This window comes from Pimephales promelas, chromosome 18, assembly GCF_988280905.1.
Source record: "Pimephales promelas chromosome 18, fPimPro1.hap1.1, whole genome shotgun sequence".
Classification (NCBI taxonomy): domain Eukaryota; kingdom Metazoa; phylum Chordata; class Actinopteri; order Cypriniformes; family Leuciscidae; genus Pimephales; species Pimephales promelas.
The window spans coordinates 30,992,387-31,016,524 of NC_142786.1; the positions used below are offsets into that span (position 1 = coordinate 30,992,387).

Genomic DNA, 24,138 nt, shown 5'->3' on the forward strand with positions numbered 1-24,138 from the left:
TGCTAAAATACCAAACAGCAGCTGTCAATCCAGTGAGCATTAGAACTGGATTGACATGCATTGGCAATCTCTATCAAACACAGGTGTGACCCATGATCCTTCACATGCTTTTGTTGGTATGTGGTTTTACAGCTATTGTAAAGAATGCAAAAGAATGATTATAGTGCCACACTATTCACACATTGATCCAGGTCTTAGTGGGTGTGTGAACCAAATTCATGAGGACTTTTTTTTTTATCTTAAACATTGTAGATTAGTACATCTGTGAGGAGCACTATGCAAAAGATTGAGATGCTTGTTGCATTATGTAACTGTAACGGTTTGCATGTACTGAAATCTTTTGCAGTCTCGCAGAAATCAACCCCATTTACTTGAGGTTCTGGCAGTTAACGTTCCCAAAATAGCATTATGATAATAACTGTATATGATGTAATGTGGCTAAACTAGGGTCAAAAATATAATTGAGATTTTTCTTAAAACTCCAGATTTGCCGTGCTAGTTTGCAGGGCTTCACAATTTAGTCAAAATGTTCTGTTATTATATATCAATATGGCTAAATAGTAATAATAATAGTAACACTGGCAGATAACGAGCTGTTCACATGTAAACATTTAAAACACACAGCGCATATATTTAATTAATTAAACCGCAGTCTTGAGAGTTGGTAATTGCACTATGCCATATCATGATTTCAGTTTAATTTCAATTAATTGGGCAGCCCTAGGCTAAACAAATTAATCTCTAATCAGAATGTTTCCATTGAGTCTGATAATGTCTATGCTGATAGATCAGGGAATGATTATACTTTAGCAGAAATGGGTCAGATTTGCTATCATATTGCTCCTAGCTCATGTCAGGTGAAGCATTAGGTTTATATCTGGATTAATCTTAGGGAAACATTCTTAGGGAATCAAGTCACCACTGCCATACGTCTGATGAGATGAACATACTGATTGAATAGATGCTGTTACACTGTAGATATGAATAAGTAGATGATGCATTAGCAACCGTTACTAATTGCTGTCATACATGTCTGCCACATTGTAAAGGTCAAAATCTGCAAGTAAATTGACAGATGAATTGTGTTATTAATGCTACACAATCCCATAAAAATATGTAACCATGGTAACCATCTCACTGGTCAGATTGCATAATGTGCAAATTGATGGAGAATAATACAGCCTTGATTTTTATTTTTATTTTTTTACCTTTTTTAACTTAAACATTTCACCTCCAAATCCTTAAGATTGTGAATCAGGAAAAAAAATATTCAAGACCCTGGAAAGTTTTTGAAAATAAACATACATAGATACAGGTCCTTGAACGTGCTTGAATTTATTTTGTGATGGAAAGTTTTTTGGGAAAAAAAATCCATATTATATTATTCCAGTCCACTAATGTGTTATTTTACCAACACTTGGTGGCCTGTGCATACTAGCTTTGCTTGATTATTGTTAGTTTGGCACATTTACGAGGTACATTAAGGGTACTTTGTGTTGTACGTTGCCTTGATGTTCACGCATGGACGAAACTACTATGATGGCACCTGAACATTTATTGTTGGACAAAACAAATTAGAGGGTATTGGACCTAGAAAGTCCTTGAAAGGTCCTTGAATTTGAAGTTACCAAGGTGTGGGAACCCTGAGTTCACTTCAATACATACCAGAAATCATATGCACAGTAATTACTTTAAATACTGGGCCAATTTGGGCCAAGTATTTGTACTTGAAATATATATTGTATTATCATCGATTTCCAAGCATAATTACAACAGAAGTATAAATCTACTGTATTGGGGGATATATATGAGATTTATATGACCTTTATCAACTGTTAAAACTTTATTTTATAAACCTATAATATTAAATGTTGTCTGTTCCCAGATTGATTATTGACTAGGGCTGCCCTCAGTTTTATGTTATTGTTTCTTGAGCAGCAAATCAGCATATTATAATGATCTCTGAACTGAGGAATGTGTAATGTGAAAATACAGATTTATACCAATAAATTACTTTTTACAATGTGCCATGAGTTTACATGCTGATAAAATACCAGTCGAAGAATCTGAAGCCTCTGCTGTCCGATAAAACTGATTGTGTCTCTGTTCTATCCTGCACAATGAACTTGTGTGTGGTTGTTTGCCCCAGAGATTTCTGGGAACCGAGTCAGCGAATCAGCATGTGAGTGATTTGTGCAGGAAAGATAAGCTTCATCACTGACGTTTCACACTGTTGCGTCATTCTTTGCAAACTGAAGAGCTCAAGATGTGTGTAATAGCTGTGATTATGATGCCACACGTTAACCACTCACTCTGTGGTCTGGCACCAGTGCCCTGACTATTCCAGGCCTGTGTGTGTTTATTTGGCAGTACTTGAGACTAGCTATGTTGTTTATGTAAAGTGTTGGCGGCTCTAATTGGATATGTTTGCCATTGAGATGTGAATACGTTGTGACAGGTTGAAAGATGAGTGTGTGCGTGTCTGTTCAATCCCTCAATTCAACACTTTGTCTGTTTATCTTAAACTCTAGTAGTATGTCAATACTTCTAATCGACAGTGAGTCTGGCAACATTTGGAAGGAAATACTAGACTTTTTGTGGTCCGATATAGGAGTGTGTTGAAAGCTGAGGGTTTGGCAGACCAGTGATGTGTCCAGACCTTCATACCTGCACTGTAAAAAATATTTTCAAGATTTATCACAACATATTTTCTTTTGTCAAATCAACTTTATAATAATTTATTTAGTTGAGATAACTTATTATTTTGAGTTTCTGATGGTTAAATTAATCTACTTCATTGTATTAACTCACTTTTTCTAGTTCAATCAACTTAAAATTTTAAGGCAACCCAGGTTACTTACTTTTTTAAATTAAACCAACAATATTTTTTTACAGTGTAGTAATCACAACATTTTTTCTTTTGTCAAATCAACTTAAATAATTTATTTAGTTCAGATAACATATAATTTTGAGTTTCTGATAGTTAAATTAATCTCCTTCATTGTATTAACTCACTTTTTCCAGTTCAATGAACTTAAAATTTTAAGGCAACCAGGTTACTTCATTTTTTTAAGTTAAACCATCAATAATTTTTTACAGTGTGCGGACATCTTAACCGTTTTTTTGAAATCAGACTCTGACGAGATGCTCGAAGGAGCAGTGAAGCTCTTCATCAAGTCTTTATCCTCCTTTCTGCTTCACTTTTTTGACCTTTTCAGTGGAGAATGGATAACTTGGACAAAGGACAAAACAATGACATTTAGTTCATTTTGGTTGTGACTTTAAATGCACCAGTTTTACTCATTCAAATGAGAAGTCCTGAAATGCGTTGCAAATGGGGTTGTCGACTTTAAACCACACCCCAAATTACTAACTTCATTGGGGCTGGTGTTGATTTCTGACACCATATGTGTGACAATTGCTTGAGATATTTATCCAGACTCTCTCACCACCTTAATTACCTACGTCAGGTCAGGTGAGAAGAGGACAGCCCATGCACTCTTAGAAAAAATGGCTCTATATATGTAGCATAGGGTTCTTTACTCAACTCCAAAGGACATTTTATGCTAAAAAAGGTTCAATAATGACAAGAAAGAACCCTTTTGGCACAAAGGTTCTTTAAAGGCTATTATTCATTCATATATTACATTATTCTGCAACATTTTGTAGTATGTAATTAAATTATTGTTTATTAAACTGTTGTAGTAACTTAATAACATCACATTTTAATCATGCAGATTTTTGGAGGATAACTGAAATGGCACTCTTTGTGTGATATTGATTTAATTAAATTTTTTTAACCCCCATTTATTGAATTTTGTGATCATTCACATGCACTGCATTTTAGTGGTTCCAAATACGTAGCGCTTTAGAACCTTTTAAGGTTCTATACAGAACCTTTTCTTCTAAGAGTGTGCCAGCTGCTGACAATCTGTAGCTTGGCGAATACAATCACTTTTTCGTCAACAATGAAGTACAAAGACCAATCAAAATCTGCGGATTTGGTTTCCCCAGTCCAGTCACAGATGGAATTTTAGACGGTTATGAAGCCAGTCAAGATGTTCTCACCGTTTGTATATTGTTGCTGTGTGATCATGCTGGTGTGGTGCAATTATCAGGATGATATCATTGATGTGGAATTGTTTCGTAAGACAGAAGACATGGGCTGGGTGATCACACCTCAGATTACTTACTGTGATGCTTTTTTTTCAGGAATGCACAGCTAAGTACTAGGCAGATCTTGACCACAGTTCCATATTGCTTGGCCAGATTATTTAAGTTATTTCAAAGGTCCTTACAGACTACAGATGCAGAGGAACCAAAACCTTGAATAAAAAAATGGATATAACAAAAACTATAGGAAAATGACAAACTATTTCCTAGATTTTCCCAACTAAATTTCCTTTTATTATATATGGAAAGCAGGCTTTCTCCCTCTCTTTAGGCCAGTGTAAATTTCTGCGTTGAGGGTACGTGCGTAGCCTACGCCGTCGTGAGCATTTATACTTCTGCGTTCAGGTCTTGGTTGCTCTGCAGTACTGCTCCGAAATGCTAGTTGGCGGCGGAGGGTTTTAATGTTCCACTGTGTTGTTTAGATTCCTCGCAGCTAGGTTACTACAAGCAGAGCGTGTCAAAGAGAGCGTGTCATGTTAGAGTTGGAGCTTATTGAGGTGCAAAATGGTTAATTTTAGTGAAATTACTAAAACTAAAAGGCAGAAATGAGAGAAGACCTTGAAAGAGATGGTACGTGCGGAAATGCGTAGGAGGAAATGCGATGCTACCAAGCCGACCAATCACAGATCTTGCGGTTCGCGTCAGGGAGGTGCGCATCAGGCTACGGCGAAGGGTACACGGTATGGTACGCGTATGCTACGCCATACCTACTGCGCGCACCCTACACAGAAGTATAAATTGCTCTTTACTCTCAAACGCACACTCATACAGTACAGGCACATGGAAACTTGTGTGCTGTTAGTCCTACACACATGAGCATTTTATGGACAAAAACCTGACAAATATCTTAAAGTATATCTGAACAATGTCGTTGGCTCACCATCTCACTGGTCTGATTGCATAATATGCAAATTGATGGAGAATAATACAGCCTTGATTTTTTTTTTTTAAACCTTTTTTTAACTTAAACATTTCGCAGGGTCCCCACGGGTCCTTGAAATCCTTAAGTTTGTGAATCAGGAAAAAAAAAATATTCAAGGTCCTAGAAAGTTTTTGAAAAGAAACATACATAGATACAGTCCTTGAAAGTGCTTGAATTTATTTAGTAAAGTATATCTGAACAATGTCGTTGGCTTCCGTAATCGCATTACTACCTCGCCTGTGCATTATTTTTCAAATAATTTAAGTCCGTCTACAGTTACTTCACTGTACGTTCGTCCACAGTTTTTTTTTTATATTTTGAGGAGAAGAAAATGTATCATTTTGGAAAATAATTTCAGATTTCAACAAATTAAACAGATTTACCTGTTTACATGTATTATAGTTTGAAAGTTTGCTGTCTATCTTAATACACTTTGTATTTAGTTTTTCTTTTCTTTTTTTTTTACTTATGTCATTTTCCACCTCTATGAAACTGATATACATGAAAAGGCGTTTACAAAGACTTAATTTTAAGAATCAATCACATGCTTGTGTGATGAGACATGCTTGAGGTAAGTCAAGTAACATTGTGATTTCCAGGCCTTGAAAGTCATGAAGAGCAGTTAAACATAAACTACACTTTTTTTTTTCAATTTTTCTGTATTGGTTTATCAGCTAGTATACATTATTGTAATTTATTTTTACCTAGTTGTATAAACGGCAAGAAAAATTTAGGGAGAATCATGGAAATTATCTGTTTTTTGAAGCTCACTTCACAGTGACCAAGTCCATCTGCTTGAGTTACAAAGTCGAGTGTTGTTTCAGGTTGCCAGGTCTGAAGACGGGCAGGTCTCGGAGGTGTGATAAATATCACACACAGGAAGTATTATGAGGAAGTACCATTGACTGTGTTAGTCTTGCGGTTTCTTAGCAAAGGCAGGTTATGACATGGCAAGGTGAATATCGAGCCCATGCAGTTATTTATTATTTTTCCCTTTCCAAACATTGTCACTGTCACGTGAATAAACGGTTGAAGTCTTCAGAAATGGATGTTTGAACAGCAGCTCGCGTTTGAATAGACATCACAGTTTCTCTGTATAAGCATTCTTTAGCGTCAAGACCAGATAAAAGTTTTTTCAGTTGTTGCCTGTTGCATGTGTCTTCACTCATCTATTTGCAGAGGAATCAGAGCCCTGCAGAGGAAACGCTGTCTTTCTGGTTTCTCAGCATTGCTAAATAACAGCGGTGCTATATCATCTACATGTCACTGCATGCTCATTTTTGGTCTTCCAATTTGTACAGGAACCATATCACTCTGATTTCTACTTAAATTCATCAGAACAAGATGTGATGTTTGCAGTGTAGTCATACTGAGAGTAGTAGTGAGTGTGTGTGATCCTTTTTTTAAAGGGCATGGAAAAATAGAAACTAGAATACAGCTAATTGTATTTCCAAAAGCACAACTGGACCCGCCTGTCTTATATTCTCATTGCTCAAAAAATTCTAAACTGCATTGGATCAAAACTTTGGTTACATTTTTGTTTTGTTCTCTGCACGTTTCAATGCCTTGAAATTAATAGATTGTGTTTTTTCGGAGTTGCGAGAACTCCGAAAAAAAAGTGTGAGGTCTTGAGACTTGTTGGACTTGCTTTGACTTGAGCACTGCTTTATTTTTTTAAATGAGATTTCACAGAATACACAAGCACAATGGTCAGACATGCATCTAGCCATGTAGAAAACAATGTTACGTTCAACTTAGTTTTAAAACTACCTTTTTCCATTCCACAGCTCGCATCTTGCAAATATGTTCTTTGTGAATGGCCTCCTACGGTGTTCCAGGGTTGGGTATCGAGAATCGAGTATCGATTGGAACCGAGACTAACTTTTCGTTTTTCCCGGAATCGTTCAAAAGTTAAAATTTAGATTTCCTAGTTTCGAAATTCACAGTCCGCCGAGCGGAAGAAGAAACCGCTGAATAACACCAACGAAGAAGCGTCTACCGGAAGTGTTGGCATAACCACGCGAGTCGAACATGAGTAGCTTACGTCGGCGGTCCAACGTAAAGTGTGGCTTCACTTTTCTAAAAATAACGAAGTCTCGGCAAAATGCAAAATTTGTGACAAAAGGAGTATTTTTACAGAAGGAGTATTTCCTTCAGAAAGGCTGTTGGTTAGCAAGGTTAGTTAAACTTTTTTGACCCTGCCTCTTAAAAGAATCGGAATCGAGAATCGTTAGGAACCGGAATCGAAACGAGGAATCGGAATCGGAATCAGAATCGTTCAAATTCAAACGATACCCAACCCTAGTTGCCAGCCCTATTGAGAGCACTTTACTTCAACCAAAATACCTCATTTGTTGAAAGGAGTCAGCTAGACTCAATTTATCAAAAGGAATTAGACCTTTCTCAGGGAAGTGCACCCTTTTTGAAATGTGTCCGCTAGCTTCTGCTTTGAAGGTTACTTCAGTGCCAATGGATATTAGCCCCACGTAGGACGCCATCTTCAACTGCTTTTCTTAAATATCTCAATAATGTGTTAGATTTGATGCTTTGAACTTCACAAGCTTCAGAAAATTCAATGACTAGTTTTTCCTTTTCACTCTCTTACTGCTAACAAACTTTGTCAACACCGGACCAATAGGTTGTATATTTGTGCAGTAGTCAGATGCAAGTGCAAGGGGGGGAAACTTTTCCCTGTTTCTCAGACAGTTAACTACTTTTTATTGTGGTTTGTATTGCTTTTTTTATTTCTGAGAGACGAACTGTTGTGATGAAATGGAGTAGTACGTGTCTGATGGAAACCAATGTGGTCTGCTGTACAGATGGAGGAAGTTAGAGAAAACAATGGGTTTGTTACTGGGGTAAGGTATCTCGTTTGCACCATATTATAGGCAGGTGGTGAGCAAGTCACCTTGCTTAAAGTGCTGTCTGTCTTTGCACATGCCATTTATAAGCTCCAATGTTGACATGCCAACCAAAACTTCACCCCAAATGTTCTGGGTTACACCTCTGTGGGTGCCTGTTTTAGTGCCATGTCAGCACTCAAACTAAACAAAACAAAATGATATAGTGGAATTGTTTTTTGTCTTGAACATTTGTAAAATGTTCATGTCCAGCCAAAGAATAATGTGCTTTTAAATGGTTATGCTAGGACAGTCAATTTAATGACTGTAACAAAGGTTTGTTGATGAGGGAAGGAGGCGGCGACCAGCAAACATTCAACATAACTTTAATCACCAAATAAACAAACATCAAAACAAAAGTGGCAGCCCGTCAAGGACGACTGCCGCATAAACAAAAAAAATCCTCTCTCGTCATTCCATGTCGTCCCTCCTCATTTTATCCTTCCGGAGTTCCTCCGTCGGACTCGAGACCACCCTCCCTGCTTGCTACAATGACATTGCTCAACCATATATCAGTCCATCAAATCATGCAACATGTCTTTAAGAACAGGATTTACATGTTCTTGTTGGATTTTATAGATGCGCAGTTCTCTGCTTTTTTTATCAGCATTAAAGGTCAGAGGTCAGCAGTATGATGAATGCTAGCGTGCTCCGGCCAACAACAGCCTAACCTGTAAGAAATCAAAAGGACATAAGTACTCGTTCATTCGACTTTTGGCCTATAATCTATATTGAACTTGCTGAATCAACAATAAAATCTATTTTGATTTAACGACAAGCAGGTGAAAGAGACGCATTTAGCCGTTAGACTCCCATTCATTCTGCTCTCGCCCGCGATCACCTCCAGTGGAATTCTAATGGAACTGCAACCAAGGTGATACACAATAGGAAGTGCCAAGGCTCTCCGTTAGACGGGCTCTGATATGATGCATGTGGGCGGGTACTCGTTGAGATCACAGCAAGACGTGTGTGAAAAGCTCACCAAACCAGTGTAGTTTGGCGAATCTGAGGTCACCTGATGACCACAGACAGTAAAGCACACAGGAATCCGCCACACGCCCAGCAGCAGGTGTGCGGCAGCAGGCATCGTCACGCTCGCCTGGAAAAACACTTTGCATTCCAGAGCCGACGACCTCCTGAGAGCAATTTCTCTTAAATTCCTAGCCCTAAAATCATTTCTACTGGTTTTTTTTTTTTCCTGGTTCTATGGAGCTGGTAATTTACTGAATGACACATTGTGGCTGCACATACGCCTGCTTTGAGCATCTTGTTTCTCATGTTTCCAAAACATCCCCATGGCCTCTCAGATAGAGCTAAAGATTTCCAAAACAACTCCTCGTCTGAGAAGAAAGAGACGTAGTCAATTTGCTCTCATGTTGCGTGTTTTTTTTTTTTCCCTTGGTAGGCTATTATGTTGCCTGAGGGAGTGAGAGTGTGTTTAGCAAGAGGATATTCACCCAAATTGTCTGTCTTCCATGGAAAACAATAAAGAAATTTTGAAGAATGTTCACGCTGCCCTTTTTCATTCTAAATATCTCAAATAAGCCATCCAGTTTTTTTGTGAGGATTTACGTGGAAATAATAGTTTTTTTGTTTGTTTTTTGATGGCTAATGCCAATATCTTAAAGGGATACTCCACTTTTTTTGGAAATAGGCTCATTTTACCACTCCCCCAGAGTTAAACATACCGTTTTGAATCCATTCAGCCGATTTTCTGATATTTAGAAGAATATCAGTAACCAGACAGTTTCTGGTCTCATTGACTTCCATAGTAGGAAAAAAATATACTATGGAAGTCAATGAGACCAGAAACTGTCTGGTTACTGATATTCTGCTAAATATCAAAAAATCGCCTGAACACATTCGAACACAATAAAACTCGACTGTTTAACTCTGAGGGAGTGGTAAAATGAGCCTATTTCCAAAAAAAGTGGAGTATCCCTTTAAAGAGCAGTGTGGCCGATGGACAATACAAAGATTGTATACGTCACTATTTAATCAGATAGTTGATACAACAATTATTGCAATTATAACAATTATATCTTTGTTTACCTGATAGTTGTTGAAATAATTGGCAATAGATCATTTTAAAAGCAATCAACTTCTCTTTAAAACAAATCTTTACACACAACATGAAGGACAGATGTCATCAGTTTGAACTTGCACGCTCTCTAAAAACAGCCACGGTTCAGGATAAGTGTTGCTTGGAAGACGACGTTGGCCACATTTCTTTTTTGGGGGTTGTGCTTCATGAAATGAATGTCCTGCACTTGGCTTAGTGGTGTCCGTCCGAGCTGTGGAATGTGGAGGGCCGTTTTGGAGGAAATCATAAAATGCAGCCCTGAACAACCCAAACCCAGAACCCACAGTCTCAGACCACAGTCGCTTTATGGTGCACATGGAAAGGTGTGGGCTTGAGCTTGTTTTAGCTGAGGTTACACACATGTGGGCTGAATCTGTTGAGCTCGGACTGTTTGAGAATGTTTAAAGGGCTTAGAATTTCCTCTCATTGATGGAAGAGTAAGACTAGATTTCTCAACTTTATTTGAGATATCTGTAGGTATCTGCTAAATGCACATTTCTTCTACATAATTGACCCATTTTAAATACACATAGATATCTCCAGAGGTGAAGTAACCCCTTAAGCAGTGTTGGGTAAGTTACTCTAAAAAAGTAATTAATTACTAGTTACTAATTACCTCTTCAACAGTGTAATTAGATTACTGTACTAATTACTCTCTCTAAAAAGTATTTAATTACTTTTAATTACTTTCAAAATCCCATATCAATCTCAACCAGCTGAATAATAAAAGGATAGACATGAATCTGTTTTAATTCTTTCAAATAAATACTATAAAATTGTATGAATTATCCTTAAACTGACCAAGGTTGAGAAGGTTACATTATAAAAACATACTTTTTAGCATCAGACAATACATTTTGATGTTTAACCCACTATTGTTTTATGTCTGATCGCATGACAATTCACACTTTTTTCATACATATTTTACAATAATTCATACGAATTTATACGAGTGAGGTCATACAATTTAGACACCTCATAAAATGCATATGAATCGCTGTGAGATCGGACACAGTATTTACCTCAATTACATCAGAAGTAACTGTAATTAAATTACTGATAAATAAAGAGTAATCCTTTACTTCACATTTTCAAGGGAAAAGTAATTAAATTACAGTAACTAATTACTTAGTAATTAGTTACACCCAACACTGCCCTTAAGTTGTATGATTTTGTGATGCTTTTTATGATTTAGTGGTTTAATTCCTTGTTGCAAATTCTGTTGGTCATGTGACTTATGTTGTCATGTTTTTTGTCAGGTGGAGCAGTCCAAGGTGCTAATTAAAGAGGGTGGAGTTCAACTGCTGCTCACCATTGTGGACACACCAGGCTTCGGAGATGCCGTTGATAACAGTAACTGGTACGTGTGTTTTGGTGTGTGAACAGCTTAAACAAATCCTACATGGATAAACTGCAAGTTGTACAGAATGCTGCTGCAAGACTTTTGGCAAAGACAAACAGAAGATCACATATCACTCCTGTGCTTAAGGCCCTTCATTGGCTCCCAATTCGTTTTAGAGTGCAGTTTAAAATTTTAACCATTACCTACAGAGCCCTCCACCGTCAAGCTCCTTCTTACATCCAGGACCTTTTTCACATTCACTCTCCCGGTCGCTCCTTGAGGTCTTCAGGCCAAGACCTTTTTACTGTTCCTAGAACACGTCTTAAAGTCCCCGTGAACCGAAAGTTGCAAACGATTTTTCTCCAGTATTGTGACGTATTTCCAAGTGAAACGAATATTGAACAGAGGGCAGGGTTTTACTCTAGCGCTCCTCCTCTCCATCTCTCGCTCATAGCAAACTAACGGTTTAAGGGGAGTGGTTAAGCGTTTCCCCACCCAAACTGTGAAACCTACGTCATCAGAAAAAGAAACCGTTCCAGACCGGAAGTAACTTTTCAGATTTTGATTAAAAATTACTAAGGTAAAACATTTTTTGAATATATATTCACTTGCACGGATTAATTGTTCACCACAAGACTAGTAATATGCGCTAACAAAGTAAATAGGTTCACGGGGACTTTAAAACAAAAGGTGATCATGCGTTTTGTGTGGAACTCTCTTCCATTAGCCTTGAGAGCTTTGGACTCTGTAGAAAATTTTAGTAAACACCTTAAGACACATCTTTTTAGACAAGCTTTTAACTAGCTATATGGTGGTGTTGTAATGTGTGTTGTGGTTTTTATTTCTTTTATTATTTGTTTTTTACTGTGAAGCACTTTGTGACCCTACATGTCTGTGAAAAGTGCTATATAAATAAAGTTAACTTACTTATTATTATTATAGTTTATTTAGATAGGGACAGATACAGATAACATAGATACACTTTGACAGTGATCTGATGCATGTATCAATGTTTTTAGCCAAAGCTAATTTACAACATTAGTCCCTAGAAGGGCTTTTTTAGTAAAATGCAATACAATACATGAGCAATACAAAACAATAAGGGCTTTTTGATAAAATGCAGTACAAGAATAAAAATACTAATAGAGAGAAAAATAATGGAATATAATATAAATGCCAAAATTACAAAAAAGGCAGAGTCGACAAGAACTAAATATGCGAACAACACTGTTTCTGAATTAACCACAATTTGTTTCGTTTTTTTGAAGATATCTAGTGTCGGGATGCATTTCAGATGATCTGGCACTTTCTTACTAAACAGCTGACATTCTCCTCATATTGTTGTTAATAAACGAGGGATGGCTAATTTGTTTATATTACATTTCATTGTTAACTCTATGTTGATTATGTGTTCTGTAGCTGGCAGCCTGTCACCGACCACATTGACAGCAAATTTGAGGATTACCTCAACGCGGAGTCACGCGTCAACAGACGCCAGATGCCCGACAGCCGAGTGCACTGCTGTCTGTACTTCATCGCTCCTTCTGGTCATGGGTAAGGCACTCTGTTTTAAGCCTTCACACACATTCTGTATATTCTGCTTGTGCTTTTCTTTTGCTATGGAGGGGCTTTTAGAAGTGAGCTCTAAAGTGATGCCAAGTACATTAGGATTTATTGCACTGTCAGCGTTTTCAGACTAAGTTGCCGTCAGATTACTTGTTGTACAAGTAAAATCTTGTACTCATTTGGTGGTGATAAAAAAATATTATCTGTCCTAAAACTTTCTCTGGCTTGAAGTTATGCTCTGACTGTTTTTGTCTTCACATCCTAGAAGTCATAAAAAAACCTGAAAAGTCAGCAAAAAACAAGAATATTTAGCCGTGTTTGTCAGGCAGTTTACTGTTGCCCATACTTGAGGTTTTGAATTTGAAGTTCCTAACCCTGTTTAATGTCTCAAAATGATGAGACATGTTGTTTTTGGTTCAGTTGATTTGTTTTTTGGGTTTTTTTTGTGTTTTTGTTGTTATTTGTTGTTGTTGTTTTTTTTTTGATTGTTTGGTGGTGTTTAGTTTGAATGTCCTATTTTGGGCCATTTCACATCCACATCAGCCTGGTAAGACCAAACTCTGCTACTTCGCTTTGCTTTGTAGACAGAGTCTGGAGTGGCATCATTGAAAAGTGTTTTCTTTATCGTGAGGGGGCGCTTGTCTGAAGTATAAAATCATTGGTTACCAGTAAGCCAATCATAAAACGTTTGGTTACGCGCCAGCTCAGCTGCATCGAACTAAACCTGTAAACACATAAGTCATTTGATGCGAAAACGAAACCTTCAAGCGAAATCTTAACTCTTAACTAATATTTGACAGTAGAGAGAAACAAGAAAATGTTTGCAGCCGACTATCAAAGTTAGGATTAGTTCTGTTAAGTCATCTCGAGTCTGTCGGATATGCTGCAACTTAATTGCTAGATTACATGGCAATATTGACACTGACCTGACCTGTTAAAAGGGTGCTAGTTCGAGCTGGAGTAACTCAAATACTGGGAATATTCTCTACAACAGAGCGAATTGCATCCCGTGTCTCCATTTTTTGATTTTGACACTTAGTGCCTACGTCACAGCTCTCAGCCCGCCCTCTGTTCGTTGATTGAGCCGGCTGTTTTTAGGCCGGAGGAAAACGAAGAGACATGTCGCTTTCTCAGACTGAGAGTGGAAGTACAAAGTCTACAACCACATAGCAAAGTGCTAAAAACCACATTAGCACACTTAAATACTACTCTGAACACCCTAGAAACCACATATTAACGATCTTAACTATCAGTCAGAACACCTTAGCGAACCCATAGCAATGTCTTGGCAACCAATCAGATGTCCCCAGTACCTTAGTGCTTGGTTTTGCAATGCATAGAAAGGCACCATATGCTGCACACAAGCGTTTCTCAGAGAATGAAATGCCAAAAATCACTAATCCTTCCTTTGAAATCCTACCCACAGTTCCTCAGAATGTCAATCTATTGAAACTTTTAATTGAATTGAGAACAAAAAAACACCATTTCACCTGCTGATGAGAATCCAACGTGCATCTTGTGTGTGTAATGGCTACATCTGTGAAAGTTATACTGGCCTGAGTGGACAAGCACAAATGAACATCCTGCCATTTATTTATTGCCTTTACTGCGAGCCGAGTCACAAGTTCAGCCAAGCTGCCAAACGGCAGTGTGAATGTGATACCTCACCACTGCACTACAGAGGAGACCTTTGCAGCTGTTTTTGGACTCATTCTCAGTGTTTAGTTTGAAACGTTAAACCCTCATGTTCTTCTCTCTCTCTGTCTGTCAGACTGAAACCACTGGATATTGAGTTCATGAAACGGTTACATGAAAAAGTGAACATCATCCCGCTCATCGCAAAAGCAGACACGCTGACTCCAGAGGAGTGCCAACAGTTCAAGAAGCAGGTGAGTGTGCTATTATACACTTACTGTATAACAAGGCTTCTTGTCCTGGCCAAGACGATCTCCTGAACTCCAAACTGAATGTCAGAATGGGAAAGAAGGGTGAATGGTGCCAGACGGGCCGGCTACGTCTGCTCAGGCTACGTCCACATTAATCCGGATACATTTGAAAACGGGGTTTTCGTTTAAAAACGCTCTCCGTCCACACTAGTGTTTTCACTAGTGTTTTAGCGTTTTCTGACGTTTCAGTGTGGATGAGAAACTTCTAAATTCACTTTACTGCGCATGCGTGAAACTTCACAAAAGCTCACTGAGACGTTACAGAGGGGGAAATAAATAATAAAGTTGTCGCGCAATCTTCTAACGGGATCATTTTATTTAGCAAAATATCTCACCATCACTGATGCATCCAGGTCGCATTCAGTCACCATATTTGGTCTATAACGCAACTCCTGTTTTGCCGCAGGACAGCAAATGTGAGTACATTATCTGTCATCTTTGCAGTACTAAGAATAGCACATATTAAGTAACATAGAAAGTAACATATTTTAGCAACAGTATAAAAATGAATAACACATAACAGGCACAATACCGATAAACATGAATATCTATTGGTACTACATGGATCACATGACTAAACTTACATCATCGTTTTGAAATACTCCCGGTTTCGCTGTCCACACTACAACGCGAAAACGGCGTTTTCAAATTTATCCACTTTGGAGAGCGTTTTCCAAACGATACGTTTTTGTTGACTTAAAACGCCGTCTCAGTGTGGACGGAAGGCCAAAACGGAGAAAAAAATATACGTTTTCAAACGAAAACGTATTAGTGTGGACATGGCCTCAGTTACTGGGATTTTTTCGCACAACCATTTCTAGGGTTTACAAAGAATGGTGTTAAAAGGGAAAAACATCCAGTATGCGGCAGTCCTGTGGGCGAAAACGTCTTGTTGATGCTAGAGGTCAGAGGAGAATGGACCGACTGATTCAAGCTGATAGAAGAGCAACTTTGACTGAAATAACCACTCGTTACAACCGAGGTATGCAGCAAAGCATTTGTGAAGCCACAACACGCACAACCTTGAGGCGGATGGGCTACAACAGCAGAAGACCCCACCGGGTACCACTCATCTCCACTACAAATAGGAAAAAGAGGCGACAATTTGCAAGAGCTCATCAAAATTGGACAGTTGAAGACTGGAAAAATGTTGCCTGGTCTGATGAGTCTCGATTTCAGGTGGTAGAGTCAGTATTTGGCGTAAACAGAATGAGAACATGGATCCATCATGCCTTTTACCACTGTGCAGGCTGGTGGTGGTGGTGTAATGGTGTGGGGGATGTTTTCTTGGCACACTTTAGGCCCCAATTAGGCATCGTTTAATTGCCACGGCCTACCTGAGCATTGTTTCTGACCATGTCCATCCCTTTATGGCCACCATGTCCCCATCCTCTAAAGTAGAGATGCCCGAACTAGGGCCTTTGATTTGGCCCGCCATACCGTCCGGGGAGAGGGGATTTCTTTAAAATGCAAAACTTTACAAATAAAACTGCATTAGTTAATCAGATTGAAGTTGTTTTATATTTATTTTAAATCTTATAAAACAAATAAACCCATAGCAACTTTAATGTAATACCATTTGATTTATGATGCAAAATTTACTTTTGGCCCACGGCTCACAATCAAGTTTGATTTTTGGCCCTTCGTAGGAAAAAGTTTGGGCACCCCTGCTCTTAAGCTAAAAATCTTGTTGTTTTCATTATATAATCCATTTTGCATGTGCATGAACAAACATTCAGCCTCTGTTCAGGTTGATATTGACTGACCTCACTAATGAACAGACCTACATAGAGATGCAGGAGTTATGTCAGATCACAACAGCATGAAAGCATTCCCGGTGTCTCAAATGATGCATGTGGGACAGTTTAACATCTGCGGCAGTGAGAACGCATCATAACACGAGCGATAAATCTGTCCACACATGGTGTTTGCTGACTCCCTTGACACTTGCTGGGAGATTCCAAGTCTTTTTACTTGTCAGCACCAATTTTGTTTTTTATTTTTCATCCTGTCCCTTTTCCAGATAATGAGAGAGATCCAGGAACATAAGATCAAAATCTATGAGTTTCCAGAGACTGATGATGAGGAGGAGAGCAAGCTAGTGAAGAAGATTAAGGTTTGTGTGTTCACGATTGTCCGGTCTGACACGGATATTGGCCAAATAGTGGGTTGTTTGAATAATTAGATATTGTTAAGGCTCTGATATACTTTCAATTAAATTAAGAATCAATGAGTGTGATGTAATTTCAATTAATCTGGCTGAAGCGAAGATATCTCTTAGAGTTTGTTTTAGTGGTTTGAAATAGCTTGTTAGTAGGGATTAATCGCGATTAATCGCATCCAAAATAAAAGTTTGTGTTTGCATAATATATGTGTGTATGTAGTGTGTATAATTAATTTGTATATATAAATACACACACATGCATGTATATATTTAAGAAATATTTGCATGTATATACTTTATATATTTATACATAATTAATATTATATATAAATATAAATATTTGATATATTAATAACAATTTTTTCTTAAATATATGCGTGCATGTGTGGGTATTTATATATACAAGTTAATTATACATACACACCCATATATTATGTAAACACAAACTTTTATTTTGGATGCGATTAATCGTTGCCCATCCCTACTTGTTAGCATGAGTAAAAGAATGAATTTTGTAGTCTTTTTATTTCATTTTATTTCAGTTAAGTTTCAATATATTTTGTTTTATGTAACGATAAACTGTCACTCACAGACTCACTCACTCACCCTGTTCAGATTGCACTTACTACTCAAATATTGGCTCCCTAATTCAGCCCATCAGGGAAATAGGTCAAACAGAGACACACTCTCTCTCTCTAACACACACACACACACACCCATTAAGAGTCAATATCAGCCACCTGACGTTCCAGTCTCTCTCTACACATGTCTGTATGTTACATGTATGTGTGTTTTTGTCCCTCAGGACCGTCTGCCCCTGGCTGTGGTCGGCAGTAACACCATCATCGAGGTTAATGGGAAGCGTGTACGAGGGAGGCAGTACCCCTGGGGCGTGGCAGAAGGTAGGGGGTGAAAGGTCACCTCCCCATGTGTGTGTACATGTTTTTCTATCCCAGTGAGGACTTAAACCTGAACACAGACTCATGGGGACTCTTGTCACTGTGGGGACCTAAATTGAGTAAACATGCCTATAAATTATACAGAATTATAAAATCCAGAATGTTTCCTTGTGATGGGATTAAGGGTAGGGATAAAATATACAGTTTGTACAGTATTAAAACTGTACAATGTGTGTTTGTAGGGAAGGACATACCCTGAGGGTGTTGATCTACTCTAGTACACAGCAGATCTTTCCCATAACACAGTGATGCTTAGTCTGAGATGAGCTAAATGTAGTTGTGTGGCTTCATTAGTGTTGTTTGCTAAGGCGGCTATTGTTGCCGTTCCATATGGACAGTGATGTACATCTTATTGTGCAGTTTGAATATGATAAATGATAAATGACAGCACAGAAAGCTTTAATTCGTGACACAATATTCACCAGATGATGTATATCCTCCATTGAATCATTCTGGATGGACTCTGCCAGTGAAATATAAATCATTTCTTGTAAAAACCAGCAATAATGATTTTCTTTTTGATGACATCATTCAAAATAGCATTATATGCATCATATATCATAGCCAGATGAATGTGATGCCTGATAACTGTATTAAACTTAGGTTTTTTTTTTATAATTGTATTTATAATTCAATTCTCGGCTTTCCAAACTGGACTGGGACTTTAATGATTAATTACCTTAATCATTAATTAAATCCTAACAATGTAAAATCAAACCTAATAAAAATCACATGACATTAAATCATTGAAATGATTGCTTAATATTAATATAAACAAAGATTGTTTAGAGATGATTTATTATTTTTAGTTTCAGTAAATATGCACAGTATAACGTCATTGGTGCGAGTTAAGTCCTCTTACTGAAATGAAAGAATAAACAAGTGACGTTTAGAAATAGAAGACATAATGAAGTTATTGAAGTAAGGGTCATGAGATCAACACTATCTACAGTAGGCTATTCAGTGGGTTGGGCCGTAAAGTGAAAGCCTGTTGATCTCCAAACAGGAAGTGTGTGTCTTTTGATGTTTCATTGAGAGCAGCTCCTGTAGGGCCCGTCACGTGTTACGCTGCAAAGATAGTATGAAATGTGAGCATGAATGAAGCTTTGTAGACGATGTTTCAGAGCTCATGCATTTCAAGCAGAAGATCGGATGCTGATTTGACCGTCTCATCCGTTCGCTCACCAAAGCTGATGCGAGGGTGGACTTCCTCTTCTTTTTAAAGCCTTCAACCTCTGATAACACCAGTGTTGTCAGGCCAAATCCTCTCAAGCGACCCGTACTGTGAGCAGGGTTATTGTGTCTGAGCTCCAGACAGTGTGAGCAGGAAGGCCATGGGTTTGATTAGTGTATTTGAAAGCAAGGGTTATCTGTTTTAAGAGGGTGAGTTTTGAATGCCTGAGATGCTTTCAGCAGCATGTAAGCTCACAGATGGCATGTGGTTGGGAAGGAAGGAGAGGTCTACATTCATACGATAAGTGACGCACACGCAGCGGGATACACAAGTCAGTGCCAGATCGGGTGCCACCTGCTGGTCAGTTTATACATTACAGAAGCACAGGAATGATGAATGCCAGTTTGTTCCTTGTGTGTGTCAGAACGGATTTTGCTTGGTTCACTTGTTGTTTAAACGAGTAGGTTATTTTTGTTTTTATTTGTTTAGTTTTTGTCTTTTTGGTTTATCTTTTTGTCTTTAAAGCATGTCAAAACATGCATTCTTCCTTTTATCTGTATATAACGTTTTTTTGTTTGTTTTTTTAGAGAATTATTGAGCATTAAACACAGAGTGTGTGTATTTTGTGTGCAAACTTTTGCTTCATATATTTTGCATTAGAATATATTGTAGTGGAATGTTGTCAATGTTTCTTTATTCACTTTTCATACTTTTTTGTTGTTTTTAGTGGAGAATGGGGAGCACTGTGACTTCACAATCCTACGAAACATGCTCATCAGGTATATTATTAATCTACACAAGCACTAATACCTGATGATGGAGGATCTCTTGCCTTCTGTAATACACTAGTGTTCAAAAGTTTTGGGTCTGGAAGATTTTAAAACAAATTTAAAGTAGTATCTTATTATTATCCCCAAAACAGCATTTATTTGATCCAAACTACAGTAAAAACAGTGAAATATTATTACTATTTAAAAATTATTATTTTTTAAAAAATGTTACTATTTAAAAAAAACTTTATTTCCTATTTGAATATATTTTCAAATGCAATTTCTATGATATCAAAGCTGAATTTTCATGAATGATATTATAAATCATTCTAATATGTGGTTTAGATGCGTTATTATCAATGTTGAAAACACTTGTGCTGCTTAATGTTTTTGTGGAAAGCATGATGTAAAAAAATCTGGATTCTTTGAACAGAAAGGTCAAAAGAACTAAATAAGAAATAAATAAAAATCTTACCTAAAACTATTGAACAGTAGTGTGTGTGTCTGAGCTGAACATGCTGAGATATGAATCTGTTATTTATTTGTTTTTTGTATTTCCTCAATCACAGAACTCACATGCAGGATCTGAAGGACGTGACTAACAATGTCCATTATGAGAACTATCGCAGTAGGAAGCTGGCGGCTGTTACTTACAACGGCGTAGACAACAACAAGAACAAAGGCCAACTCACCAAGTGAGTTTCACTAATACAAGCTCGAGAGCCTATTTTAAGCCGTTCTTTACGTGTACATCAACATCAGCAGCACTGTTTTCTGAGGTCAGTTTACTGTACATGAAGCTCACCATGGTGCCATGTCTGTGGTTATAAAATGGAGGTAAACCCCAGAGCTAGATTGACTCATGCTAATAGTGCGGAAGACACTTCTGATTAACACATCCAGGCTTCCTAACAGCCACAGCTGTTCACCCTCAACACAAGCCTGTCACTAACCCTCAAATACAGTCTAAACGCTCGCTAACCGGCCATTCACTTCCACCCTCACGCGTACACAGAGTCCCCATCTTAACCAAATAATAAGAGTGGCTAAAAAAGTACAGCTGCTAACATTTGTTTTTCTAACACATGATGCACCGTGAGCATGCTAAGTGTGTGTGTGTTTTTTTTAATTTTAGATCTGACTCAGTTGAAGGCATGTAAGTGTCAAGCACAAGTTCACATTTGTCTGGTCCTCTCTGCTCTCGATTTTCCTCCTTTCTCCTTGTTTGTTCACATTCGGAGTCGGGCACCCTGCTCAATGTTCCTTTCTGTCGGCAGTCCCAGCTTTGTGTTAGGAACCCGTAGTGTGGTACCTTTATGTCCTCCCTTATTTAGCCATTTAAGGAGGTTTATCCTGCTTTCCATTAGGTTGGCAGTCTTGATACAAAATTAAAAGGATTTATTAAGTTAGTATAAGAAGCCGGGCGGGCAACTCGGGACATGGTCATGGTAAACTGATTTGGATGCTGCGCGACAGGAGCTAAAGACTGTACGTACAAATTTGTGCATGTAAAAAGATATTTTTTATTTTATTTTAGCACACGTAACAATTTGATTTGAGAAATTTCAGATTTGAGTAATTTCCAGGTCTGGATATGTATGATAAAAAAGAAAAGGCTACTGCCCCCTTTTCAGTTTTCTAAAATGTGTAATTAAATAATTTATTACACAAGCAGAGTGATTTCATGGCAAAAGTTCAGTGATCATTTAGTGATTGTCAAACATGAATGAATTAATTCAAGGCACACATTTTCATTACGTAAAACTGTTGTTGTTTTTTTTTACCATAAATTAGTCTCTTTTGAACTTCATTCAGACTGTACTTTGCTGCTTGGTGAGTGTGCCGCATCAAACCATATGTACAGTTTCAAACTGATGTATTATATATATATATATATATATATATATATATATATATATATATATATATATATATATATATATGTGTATATATATATAGGTTAAAAAGTGTTAAGGTTTCTACTCATCATACAGTAGTCAACATTTGAAGTGGATCAAAAAAGTTCATCAAAGTTGTCCTAAGACAAGAACAGGTATTGTTCGCTGTCAAATGATTAATCACATCCAAAATAAAAGTTTGTGTTTACATAATATATGTGGGAGCACTGTGTATAATTATTTTGTATACAAATACACACATGCATGTATATTTAATAAAAAAATTATATAAAATATTTATATATAATATAAATTATATATAAATCTATATACAGTATATACATGAAAATATTTCTTAAATACATACAAGCATGTGTGTGTATTTATATATATAAAATAATTATACACAGTGCACCCACATATGTATGTACGTGTGTGTGTGTATATATATATATATATATATATATATATATATGTATATGTGTGTGTGTGTGTGTGTGTGTGTGTGTGTGTGTGTATGTATATATATATATATATATATATGTGTGTGTGTGTGTGCGTGTTTGTGTATATATATATATATATATATATATATATATATATATATATATATATAAATAGGTTAAAAAGTGTTTAGGTTGACTACTGTATACGCTTAAAGAAAATTAGAAAACCTATGGATTAAAAAAAAAACAGTTATAAAATATGTACAGATGCCTACTATATACCAAATACAATGCTGAAAATAATGCTATAAGGACCATTTATGTCAAATTTGGCAATTTTGAAATAAAAAATGTGTTGGAACCACTGATCTATGTCATTCGATGTAGATCAGTGGTTGGAACCCTGTTTTATTTACGTGTCTAACTTTTTTCCACAAAATAATGTTAATGTGCATCAAACTCAATGTGAATTTCTGATAGTTTTTTGCAACCTTTTGCTCCATTTATTCGCATTAGACTTGGTATATAGGCTTTCAGTCCTCTATATATCATCTTGACTAGTTATTTGTAATTTTGCGGTCCGTGTTAATTTGCTCATTGTTTGATATTGAGGTGACTTTGTGGCTTCCTTGATCTTGAGGCCTCACACTAACACAGCCACGATTCAGCCTACTAACTCACAGTCCTCACAACTGGGTCCTAAACCTCTCCCTCCAGGGTCCTCTCTTCCACCGCTGCTCCTTTGTTTGTAATACTCAAAGGTTTTGGTTTGAACGGTCTAACGAATGTGTGTTTGTGCATCTGCCCGTGCGTTGCTTTTGCGTGCGTGTGTGTGTAAGTAGGAGCCCCCTGGCACAGATGGAGGAGGAGAGGAGAGATCATGTGACAAAGATGAAAAAGATGGAAATGGAGATGGAGCAAGTGTTTGAGATGAAGGTCAAGGAGAAGATCCAGAAACTCAGAGACTCGGAGGCAGAGGTACCACCTCACCTGCACACACCCAACAAAACCAATCCTGTGTTTGTCTCCTAAAATGCTTAAATATACTTCATATGTTTCTGAGCCACTCTGTTTCTGCAGTATGTATACTGTGTGCACAGTATGGAGATTTGTTTTGAACTTTACATTTCCTATATGATAAATGAATGAAATCGAAGTCCATTTTAGCATTATTTGATCTGACAAAAATAAGACATTTTGTTCACAAAATTTCAATAATATTGTATTTGTTTTTAGAATGATATGGGCTGAATGAACTGTAGTATATTGCTGATTGAAGTTATCTCATATGCTGTATAGATCATAAATGATTCTAAGTAAATCTGTTTTGTTTGGTCGATTCAGCTGCAGCGGCGTCATGAACAGATGAAGAAGAACCTGGAGGCCCAGCACAAGGAGCTGGAGGAGAAGAGACGTCAGTTGGAGGAGGAGAAGGGCAGCTGGGAGGCCCAACAACGCATGCTGGAGCAGCAGAAACTGGACGCTTCCAGGTACACACATTTCTACAAAACTAGTGTGCTGCATTAAGTATAAGGAATGCATGCATCCTTCATGAATAAGGAAATTCTAGAATGCATTGGGTCAAGCTTATTATTATTGATATTAGGTAACACTATTTCATTGTGCTGTTGTTACACGTTACATGTATTTATTATAGTAAGAACAGTTAATTATGTATGATTACAAGCAACAAACACTTAACCGAACCTTAAAGGAGTAGTTCATTTTTAAAAAAAACTTTTGCTGATAATTTACTCACCCCCATATCATGCAAGATGTCCACGTCTTTCTTTCT

The 24,138-nt window shown here is 37.4% G+C and overlaps 1 protein-coding gene across 7 annotated transcripts in view; it reads left to right on the top strand.

Moving 5' to 3' along the window:
* Positions 1–24,138, top strand: part of septin7a (septin-7) — a 44,925-nt gene that overhangs the window by 19,112 nt on the left and 1,675 nt on the right. For 2 of the 7 annotated variants that reach the window (XM_089122529.1, XM_039680728.2), the window contains 10 exons: positions 11,338–11,438; positions 12,840–12,974; positions 14,758–14,875; positions 16,956–17,048; positions 17,902–17,998; positions 19,957–20,008; positions 20,569–20,694; positions 21,135–21,155; positions 23,183–23,321; positions 23,688–23,833. In XM_089122529.1, coding sequence (XP_088978655.1) covers positions 11,338–11,438; positions 12,840–12,974; positions 14,758–14,875; positions 16,956–17,048; positions 17,902–17,998; positions 19,957–20,008; positions 20,569–20,694; positions 21,135–21,155; positions 23,183–23,321; positions 23,688–23,833 — 1,028 coding nt within the window. The remainder of the gene's footprint in view (positions 1–11,337; positions 11,439–12,839; positions 12,975–14,757; positions 14,876–16,955; positions 17,049–17,901; positions 17,999–19,956; positions 20,009–20,568; positions 20,695–21,134; positions 21,156–23,182; positions 23,322–23,687; positions 23,834–24,138) is intronic. The other 5 variants (XM_089122528.1, XM_039680729.2, XM_089122530.1 and 2 more) reach the window with 3 other exon arrangements.